Source organism: Prosopis cineraria, unplaced genomic scaffold (genome assembly GCF_029017545.1).
Source record: "Prosopis cineraria cultivar Desert tree isolate PC_DT_omini unplaced genomic scaffold, ASM2901754v1 PC4, whole genome shotgun sequence".
NCBI classification, from domain to species: Eukaryota; Viridiplantae; Streptophyta; class Magnoliopsida; order Fabales; family Fabaceae; genus Prosopis; species Prosopis cineraria.
Genome location: NW_026555335.1, coordinates 14095610 through 14107224, shown reverse-complemented (window position 1 = coordinate 14107224; position 11615 = coordinate 14095610). Strand labels below are relative to the sequence as shown.

The window sequence follows — 11615 nt, the reverse complement described above, 5'->3', positions numbered from 1 at the left end:
GAGATGTAATATTTATTGTCCTGAATTTCGAAAATTAGTAAAATTAGCAAAGATAAGAAAGTGGTTGAAAAAATAATACTTAATTTTGCCTTGGACTTCTAAAATTCAGATAAATAGAAGCAATTTTTGTCAAAGGGCGAATAGAAGAGAAGGAAATAATATATTTATTACTTTATTACAACTGGTTTAGAAGAAACTTGTTCTCAACCTAGCAACATAGCCATTCTTGAGCTTACACGTATCCTTAGGGGCTAAAGACTTGTTCGGATGAGACACATAAAAAAAGTCCAAGAGATTTTTTCCCCCTTCTATTCATCAGAAGAAATTTAGATATATTGACATAAGCTTTTCATTTTTTCTATTCTCTTCAATCCAAACATACTTTTAGCTTCTCAACCTTTGTGATTATAAAACTTATTACCCACAACCCTGTACATCACACAAGGGAGTATACTAGTTATCTTATAATTTGAGACAGAAAAAATATATAAAAATTAAAAATAATTAATATAAAAAGAAAAACTGAGGAAAATTACAAATTGTAGTACGTATACTGGTGATGATGATTTAAGGGGCACCGCCATAAAGCCCAAAAGATCAGCCCCAGGCTTAGCAGGCCCACAACTCTCCAACAGGCAGTGAGAATAGATTACAAATAGTTACTGCAGTTATTTGGTTCAGTTACTGAGGAGCTAGGACGCAATTTACAGCAGAGGAAGATTAATTTTTTTACCCTTTCCCGTGTAAGTTTAAATTTTAAAATTGCAAGTGTCATTCTTTCAAGAGGATTAAGAACGAGCTAGATTTTGACTCACTCAGACACAGCAGAGATTTGACAGCAAAAGGATCCTATGATTCACAGCAAAAATATACAGAGCAATTATACAACAATCTTCTGTTAACAATCCCACTATTTCTTGGAAGTAATGCTGCACTACTGCTAGTGCTAGATTATTTTAGCAAAGACAAATTGATGATGAACTTTATTTGTATAGCATTATGATACTATCCAAACATTATTCAATTGGCATGTGAGAGCATCCTACATTACTATGTAATACAGTTTACCCCCATCGTGGAACATCAAATTTATCACAGTAGAAATTCAACAAGTTCTTATGACGGATAACCCCATCCACCACCACCAGGAGTCAAAATCTGAAGAGTATCACCTGGTTGCGCCTCAATAGAATTCTTACCACCAAGATAAATCCTTCGTTTATCTTTCTTTACAAGATAATTAGCCCCACGAGCACCATCTTTCCCCCCTTTCAGCCCTCTCGGTGCATGGACACGTCTCTCAGAAAGAATGCTGACAGTAACTGGACGCCTAAACTCTATTTCTCTTATAAGCCCATCACCACCTCTATGAAATCCTGCACCTCCACTGTTTTCTCTTAGTCCAAACTTGTGCAGAATTACTGGATATCTTTGCTCAAAAATCTCCGGATCAGTCATTCTTGTGTTTGTCATGTGACATTGGACTCCACTAGTACCATCCCAAGTAGGGCCAGCCCCACTCCCACCACCAATGGTTTCATAGTAGCCGAAAGTATTATCCCCAAAAGTGAGGTTATTCATACAACCTTGTGAACAAGAACAGGCCTGAAATGCAGAAAATATCACATCAGTTATCCTTTGAGATGTCAGAACATTACCTCCTACAACAGCAGCCACATCGCTCGGGGAAAGGAATGAGCCTTCGGGGATAGCAATCTTCACAGGAGCCAAACAACCTTGATTGAGAGGAATGTCAACATCTACCAGACATCGAACACAATATATTACTGCAGCAGCTGTAACAGCTTCTGGTGCATTCCAGTTACCATAAACTTCTGAGCTGGTCCCACCAAAATCAAAAATAGCTTCTCCTTTATTAGAATCAATGCTTAGTTTCAAGTGAATGACAGATCCATCATCCATGTAGTCCTCTTCTACAACAGTCACAAAATTGTCATTTGACTTACACGAAACCTTATTACCGACTGTCTTGAGCATCTCTCTCACTGCTTCTTCTGCATTCATCTGTACATAAGTCATGTATGCCTGAACAATTTCCAGACCATACTGTTCAATGAGCTCTTGGACAAGAGAAATTCCTCTCTGATTTGCTGCTACTTGTGCTCGCAGGTCTGATAAGTTATCCTGAATCCTTCGAGTTCCTGAGATTTTATTTCCCTGTTCATCAGTGCCAGGGAACTGAAGTAGTTTGGTGATCCCTTCTTGGAAAATCCCCTTTTCAACAAGCTTAAATGCTTTAATGGAAGCTCCCTCCTCTAATATGGACTTTGAAAATGGCGGCATACTGCCAGGAGTGATACCCCCAACTTCTGCATGATGCCCTCTGTTTGCAACAAAAAACACTAACTTTCCATCGTAGAAAACTGGCGTAACAACAGTTATGTCAGGAAGATGACTACCTCCAGCACAAGGATGATTAGTAACCAAAACATCTCCTTCCTTTAAATTGTCACCCCAATAGTTGAGCTGCCACCGAACTGTAGCAGACATGGCCCCTAGATGCACAGGGACATGAGGAGCGTTTGCAACTAGGCCACCAGTAGGATCAAAGAGAGCACAAGAAAAATCAAGTCGTTCTTTTATGTTTGTTGAAATGGAAGTTCTTTGCAGTGTTCTTCCCATCTGCTCAGCTATTCCCATAAATCTGTGATTGAATATGGAAAGCTGTACAACATCTGCAACCTTATCAGATATTTTAACACTTCTTAAAGAAGATTCAATTTCAATCTTGATGTTGCCATATTTGGTTATAATGGCCCTACAGTTGGGCTCCACAATCACAGTGCTATTTCCATTCATAATGATTGCAGGGCCAAGCATTGTGTGGCCATAACCCAGGTTTTCAAGCTTATATAGAGGAGTTTCTTGCCAAGCATTTCCAAAGTATACCTTATAGTAGCCATCAGACTTAGGACTACCAGATGCTGGCTCTAAATCCCATGGCTTCAGTATATTGGTAACTCCTATACCACGAACACGAACATCACAAATCATTATCTTTCTATTCAGAAGTTTAAAGCCATACTCCTGTTGAAAGAGCTTCACAAACTCAATTGCATAATCACATGGTTTTCCATCTTCATTTATTTGTCTTTTAACCATGATAGCAGTATCTGTACCTTCATATCTCAAGTTTAGATATGTCTCTATTGAAATTCCTCCCTCTCTGAACCCTTGATTCTGTAGCTTTTGCTTTACCTGCTTCAACAATACAGCTTCTCGTTGAGAGACCTCAACAATAGATTCAGCTCCATAGACTGCAGAATAAGGCTCTTGCATCTCTTCCACAACATTTGCCAACCCCATGCCATATGCACTTAATATTCCACAAAATTTGTGAATCAACACTTCTTTCATACCCAACGATCTAGCAATAGCACAAGCATGTTGAGGTCCAGCACCTCCAAAGCATGCAAGTGCATGATTTTTAGTCTCATGGCCCTTCATTTCAGTCAGCTGTCTTATTGGACGACACATTGTCTCATTAGCAACATTCACAAAACCAAGTGCAATCTCTTCCACTGTCATGTATTTTGCAGATGGATCGTGGTTCTTTCGGTAAGCATTTATTTGTCCAGCAAGCTTCTCAAATTCTTCTCTCGTAGACTTCACATCGAGAGGTTGATCCTCATTTGGCCCAAAGATCGATGGAAAATAATCAGGAATAATATATCCCAGAACCAGGTTGGCATCAGTAATTGCCAGCTCCCCACCTTTCCGATAACACACAGGACCTGGGTGTGCTCCAACTGACTCTGGTCCAACTCGAAATGCTCCAAATTGGAACTTCAATTTTGATCCTCCACCAGCAGCAACAGTGTTTATGTCAAGCTGGGGAGCTTGTATTATAGCACCAGCAATCTGAGTTTCCAGCACTTGCTCATAACTTCCAGCATAACGACTTACATCGGTAGATGTACCTCCCATATCAAATCCAATTAGTGGCTTATCTGTTTCAAGTCCAAAAAGAGTTTGTGAGTAACCAACAACGCCACCAGCAGGTCCAGACAAAATAGCTTTATGCCCTGAAAAGGAACTCTCAGGAGCAAGCCCACCATCTGATTGCATAAACAATACATTTAACTTCCCCAGTCCCTCATCAAATTTGGACATGAATCCTGATAAGTACTCTTTAATAACTGGGGTCAAATAAGCATCTACGCTTGCTGTTAAACCTCGAGGAACAGCACGAACCATAGGAGTCAAAGCAGATGAAATAGAAACATGTCTAAATCCCAGACTCAAAGCTAACTTCTCAACCTGTTGCTCGTGCTGTGGAAAAGTGTATGAATGAATCAACACAACAGCCAAGCAACAGATTCCTTTGTCCAACAATCTTTTCAGTGCTGGCTTCAGTGCTTCTTCATTAAGAGGCTTCACAATTCTCACAAGCTCCCCAGAAATACCTTTAACCAATGATGAACTAGCCTGATGTTCTAACTCCTCATCTTGCACCAACTGGACTCTCTCTTCCACCTCTACAATCTCCTCATACAGATTTGATGGTTTTGATACAGTGAGGTCAAATATGTTGGGGCGAGCCTGGTTACCAATCTGGAGTAAATCTCGGAAACCTTGAGTAACACACACAGCAATCCTTTCTCCCTTTCGCTCCAAAAGTGCATTTGTTGCCACAGTTGTACCCATCCTTATCCACTCTATCTTCTCAGTGGGTATTTTTGAACTCCTTGGAATTTTCTCCCCTGTGAATTCTTCAAGAATCCTTCGGATCCCTTCTACTGGTGCATCATCATAGTTTGATGGGTCAACAGACAAGAGCTTCAACACTCGGCCATCAGACTGACCAGGGATTTCCCCATAAACGTCAGTGAATGTGCCCCCTCTGTCAATACAAAACTTCAGCTTTCCTTCAGTAACACTCCCCATCCTTATTCTACACAACTCCTGCATATTCATATAGAGGAAACAAACTTAAGTCATACAATATTGCAAATGAACTTATAACATGGTAATCCACTTTTAAGAGGAAGTAGATGAAACAAACATAAACCAATTCATTTTATTGCTGCACAATTAGGACATCACAGATATTTTGTACTTATGGCCAAAGTTCAATCTAACCACCCTTGGAACTAAAGAGGTTCACAAACAAATCTTGATCTCCAAACAACAAGAGTGAGTTCTCATAGCTCAAGAGAAAAGATGAAACTTAGGCACGCATGAGCTGGTCTGGTACAATTACGGTACTAAACTTTGTAGTGTTGTCATTATTACAAATATCACTAACACAAAAATGGGTCCAAAAATTGGAAATTTGAAACAGAACAAAATAAAAGTGAACTGAGACAAGAACAGTGATATGAATAGTAAGAGCTCCACATGTCAAAGTCGAAAACCTATGTGATGTTTTAATTCATAAAATCAATCAAGGAAAGAAAAGTTCAAACTATTAGTCCATAACACGATAAAAAGTACAAAATCTCACAACTCTCCAAGAAACATTCTGCTCTAAATATTAACTTCTACAGCATCATCCACAACTAATTCTTGTATTCATCAAACCCCTGATTAGTGACAAAGAAAAAAAGAAGAAGGGTAATTTGGCCTTTTATACAACAAAACCCTGATCAGCAAATAAAAATTACAATTTAATAATTTGGCCTTCAAGCAAAAGCAGTCAAATAGCCATATTGCACCCAAATTTATAAGGTTTAAGACACACTAACAGTCTAATACAACAACAACAACAACAACAACAAGCCTTTATCCTACTAGGTGGGGTCGGCTACATGGATTGCAAGACGCCATTGTGCTCTATCATTTATCAAACTTTTAGGAATATTATTAATTAAGAGATCGCGTTCAACAACTTCCAAAAGTGTTCTCTTAGGCCTTCCTCTACCTCTCTTAATCGGACTCAAAGTTATATGTTCCACTCTTTTCACTGGTGCCTCCCTTGGTCTTCTTTGTACATACCCAAACCATCTCAACCGATTTTCTACCATTTTTTCCTCAATAGGTACCACCCTCACTTTTTCGCGTACATACTCATTTCGAATTTTATTTTTACGTGTATGTCCACACATCTATCGTAACATTCTCATCTCTGTTACTCCAACTTTATGCTCTTGCTATCCCGTTAGAGCCCAACATTCACTACTATATAACATTGCCAGTCTGATAGCAGTGTGATAAAACTTTCCTTTAAGTTTATTAGGCACCTTACGGTCGCAAATAACTCCTTCAGCTTTTCTCCAATTAAACCACCCAGCTTGAATTCTATGTGAAATATCTCCACTGATTTCGCCATCATTTTGAATAATGGCTCCCAAATATCTAAACTTTTCCACTTGAGGTATAATTTGATCTCCCAATTTCACTTCCAAATTATTTTCGAATAGTCCTTTACCAAATTTACAATATAAATATTCCGTCTTACTTCTACTCAGACGAAAACCTTTCGACTCCAATGTCCTCCTCCATAGCTCAAGTTTGCAATTAACCTCTTCTCTTGTCTCTGCTATAAGAACTATATCATCCGCGAAAAGCATACATTTCGGGATTTCCTCTTGAATATGTTCCGTCAAAACATTTAAAATCAAGTTGAACAAATAAGGACTCAGAGATGATCCCTGATGTAGTCCAATCTTTATAGGAAAATCCTTTGTTTGACCACTAGGCGTTCTTATACTAGTTTTTACCCCCTCATACATATCTTGTATGACTTTAATATAAGCAATCCGTACTCCCTTTTTTTCCAACGCTTTCCAAAGCACTTCTCTTGATATACGGTCATAAGCTTTTTCCAAATCAATAAAAACCATGTGTAGATCTTTATCTTTACAACGATACTTTTCCATTAATCCCCTTAGTAGATAAATCGCCTCTGTAGTTGATCTACCTGGCATAAAACCAAATTGATTCTCAGAAATACTTGTCTCCAATCTCAACCTGTGCTCAATTACTTTCTCCCATAATTTCATTGTGTGGCTCATGAGTTTAATCCCTCTATAGTTAGTACAATTCTGAATATCTCCTTTATTTTTATAAATAGGAATTAATGTACTTCTCCTCCACTCATCAAGCATTTTCTTGGACCGTAAAATCACATTAAATAACTTAGTTAACCATCTCACCCCTTCTTCACCTAAACATTTCCACACTTCGATAGATATACAATCAGGTCCGTTGGCTCTACCATTTGCCATTTTCTTAAGAGCTTCCTTTACCTCCTTATCACGTATTATTCGATAAAATGACAAACTTTGTTCTCCTTCACCAGTTATTAAATCCTCCAAGTTACTAGATGAATCCTCTCCATCATTGAAAAGTTTAGAAAAGTAGGTCTCCCATCTATTTTTAATTGCATAAATTGAACTGAAATACAAAACACACACACATTGCTAGAACTGTTAAATGATATAACAACAAACCTTTATCTCACTAGGTGGGGTCGGCTACATGGATTGCAAGACACCATTGTGCTCTATCATCTATCAAGCTTTTAGGAATATTATTAATTAAGAGATTGCGTTCAATAACTTCCAAGAGTGTTCTCTTAAGCCTTCCTCTACCTCTCTTAATCGGACTCAAAGTTATATGTTCCACTCTTCTCACTGGTGCCTCCCTTGGTCTTCTTTGTACATACCCAAACCATCTCAACCGATTTTCTACCATTTTTTCCTCAATAGGTGCCACCCTCACTTTTTCGCGTACATGCTCATTTCGAATTTTATCTTTACGTGTATGTCCGCACATCTATCGTAACATTCTCATCTCTGTTACTCCAACTTTATGCTCTTGCTATCCCGTGAGAGCCCAGCATTCACTACTATATAACATTGCCGGTCTGATAGCAGTGTGATAAAACTTTCCTTTAAGTTTATTAGGCACCTTACGGTCGCAAATAACTCCTTTAGCTTTTCTCCAATTAAACCACCCAACTTGAATTCTATGTGAAATATCTCCATTGATTTCGCCATCATTTTGAATAATGGCTCCCAAATATCTAAACTTTTCCACTTAAGGTATAATGTGGTCTCCCAATTTCACTTTCAAATTATTGTCGAATAGTTCTTTACCAAATTTACAATATAAATATTCCGTCTTACTTCTACTCAGACGAAAACCTTTCGACTTCAATGTCCTCCTCCATAACTCAAGTTTGCAATTAACCTCTTCTCTTGTCTCTGCTATAAAAACTATATCATCCGCGAAGAGCATACATTTCGAAATTTTCCCTTGAATATGTTCCATCAAAACATTTAAGATCAAGTTGAACAAATAAGGACTTGGAACTGTTAAATGATATTGACAAAAAATAAATAAAACTATATCTTAAAAATACATAAGTTTGATTCGACAAACCAAAACAACTAGTAAAGAAAATATCTAAACCAAACTGTCATGAAGAAATATGCAGAAATACCATAATTTCAAAACACCTTGAAAAATGTCTGAAACAGCAACAATAAAGCTTTCATGAATATCACAATAAAACACCACAGTCCTGCATGATAAGGATCTGCATGACACGGCTTTGCACTACAAATTTCAAATCAAAATTTGATTTCAACATTATATTTTGCAATATCATTGGCCACTAATTCTCCATCTCAATCATAAAACTAGAAGCTCAAATTTTCATCAGAGTTCTGTATCATAACACCATAAACCAGATAATTTCTGCATATTTTCCAGCAATTCAACAGGTCCAAAACATCCCAATTGCAATATCAATTTAGCATCATAGACAGCAATTACACAATAAAGTAAACTTAAAACTAAGGTCTTGTATAGCCCATAAATTGATTAATTTATAATTATAATCCAAAGTACATAACCAATCCAAGGCACTACCAAATTCCCAGCCAAATATCATCATTTATATGCTAAATTGCATCCCCAGAAACATCACAACAAAACCACATGACTGCATGTAGAATCACACTTTTAACTTCAAAACAAGTCATCATTGAGAATTTTAATTTCTCTTCAACTTTAACATTCACCAGAGATCATCATGCTATTTTCTTAATCTGACAGGTTAAGTGAATTACCTGTTCCATAAGTCAACTCCTAATATTGAAATAGAAATTTTTATTGGAATGGAAGTACCATCTTGCAATTTTAATGAAGTTTAGATGATACCAATCTAATACTTCCAAGTTAGTAAATACCACAAGCGTCATAAAAATTATGGCCAAGTAAGAATTGCAATCATTAGGGGCTACTTTTCCAATTGCAAGTCATTATTTCAAACATTTTATCGAATGCACGCTGTGCATACCCGCCACACTGCTATTTATTGAACTCTTCTCCAACCATAATCCTGATGTGAATCAATCTCGAAGAGAACAACACGCAACAATTCAATCAATCACATGAAAAACACTCTAACTTCTACTAGCCTCCAACAACCCCAAATCTGCGACGTCCAAGATAGACTCTAAACCTTAATTAAAATTGAAATTTAATCATTTAAGGAGCTTGTGGCACAAGGATTGAAGTGTAAATTTGACACTTTGAAGCTCCAACAGGAAATCCTCAAATTTAGAGCTCCTACGTGTTCAAAATGAAAAAGTAAGAGCTACAACCATGTCATGCTTCAACCACGAGGGGAAAAAAAACAAGAAGGATAGTGGAAGAAAGAAGGTGGATAATGAAGGAGGAAACTTACCCTTCTCCAACAAGCCTTGCTAAGTCCAAAAATGAGCAAGAGAAAGGAAGACAAAGTTAAAGACAATAACGCAGCTGATATGACTTATAAGATATTCCTCCGATAACCACCGTGTCGGAAAAGTGGGATCACAGCGGCTATGGTTGGTCAACGGCTTCGTGTAGCTTGTGTTGACGAGAGACAGCGTTCTGAGATGAGGTAGAGCTAGGTTTCGTACTTTCGGTGGAGCATGGCCAGTGTTCTGGAATCCGGAGTTGGCTTCCCTCTTCCCTCAGAGGAGGAAGCCTCCTCCGCACCTCCGTTGAGATAGGTGTAGAGTAGGGCCGTCTAAATTAATCTCTGCAGCACACATTTAATTTTTTTTTAAATTTTAAATTTATTAAACTGAAAAATTTTTAGAAAAATTTAGTGAAAAGACCTAGTTGAAATAGAAATTGATCCTAAAAACCAAATGTCATTGAATGATCAAAGTTATTATTTTATTTATTTAAATACTTCCTTATCTGACTAAAATACCCCTATACCCTATCAATTTCTCATTCAGGTCATCGTTGCATTGCTGATGTCACTGTCGTTAACTCCTTGATCAACGGTGCTGCCTTGTCCCACGAGTTGAGATGGTATCAACCTTCATTGCAAAATCACTAGCTAAGCTTTGATGAGACGGCTTTGATGTCGACCAAACATTTTTTCACTTTCTTGCTACCAAGTGGTTCCATTAACTCACCATTGATTTCATTCTCTTTTTCCACTTCTTTTAGTTTCATTGCATATGTTTTCTTTTCATTTAGTTTTTAACCATCACCTTTCTCGGAAGCAGAGATGAGAAGAGACTCACCATTTTCAAGCATAACAAGTTTGAAGAGAAAAAAAAAAGGTTCAAAACTCATCCTATCCTGCACCTTTCTGTTCTCCCAATGCTGTTTTTCAATCAAAATTGAGTAAAAAATAAAAAGTGCTGGTTTTTGTAGTAAATTATCTTTCAAAAGAGCAAATTTTTGAAGTTCTTGATTTTTATATGGAATCCTCTGTTATGGGTTATAGAGGTCGCTGCTATATAATGACAGTTGCACTTGTATGTTCAGCTTTTAAAGTTCTTGTTGCTAAAGCTTCTAGAACATCTTCTTCGAGCCTCTAATGCTTTTGTTATTAAGGATTTTAATTGTTTCTTAAACTTTTGTATGTAGGTGAAGCTCCCTAACTAGAAATACTTTATGGTATTATCACTTTGCTTCTCATCAGTTCAACAATTAGTTTGATCAAGAAAAACAATGTGGCTAATGTTATAACTGCTCTTATAGTTCGTCTTTCTCTAGAAGCAAAGGTGGCTTATTAGCATTTAATTCATTTCATATTAATGGTTGCCAACTCTAATTTAGCTTAATTATCGATGCAATTTAGTTTTCTCTTTCTATTTTTCTTTTCTTTGCCTCATGAAATGATTTCGTCATAGTTTCATTCCTAATTCCTCGAGATGATAGGTGGAATGAGCAAGATGCATCAATCTTGGTTTTAAGTAAATCATCAATATTAAACTTAGACATATAATACCAACAGATGCTTGTCTCTTTGAGGGGAAACCATTGAAAATTGATCAGGTGGGGTTTTCTGGTTGTTTTGTCATGTATATAACATTCACATCAATTGTTACATTCCTTTTTAGTTTATTTGTGAATTCAAACAAAATTACCAATTTAGATGTGATATGAATTATGATTTTGAGCCTTGAACTTTTCTTTAAAACATGACTTCCTTCTAAGTGGATTTTCTTTGTTGATCCTTTTTGTTCAAGCATTATTGGTGGTGTTAAAATTTCATTTTTCTTTAAGAATGGTATACATTGCCAAAATCTATTGAAAATCTCTATCTAATATTGATTTGCCAAAACTATTCTCAGGTACTATAATAGGCTTTAATAAATTTTATTGTACTGTTTGCTTTCCTATTCTAAATG

General features: G+C 36.9%; 1 protein-coding gene across 1 annotated transcript; it reads right to left on the bottom strand.

Annotated features, from left to right (window-relative positions):
• Positions 1–831: 831 nt before the first annotated feature.
• LOC129308588 (5-oxoprolinase 1-like) lies at positions 832–9979 on the bottom strand. The gene is made up of 2 exons (XM_054949813.1): positions 9662–9979; positions 832–4926 (listed from the first exon to the last, which is right to left on the bottom strand). Exon 2 carries the CDS (start codon positions 4906–4908, stop codon positions 1117–1119), a length of 3792 nt encoding a protein of 1263 aa, XP_054805788.1. The 5' UTR covers positions 4909–4926; positions 9662–9979; the 3' UTR covers positions 832–1116.
• Positions 9980–11615: the final 1636 nt, after the last annotated feature.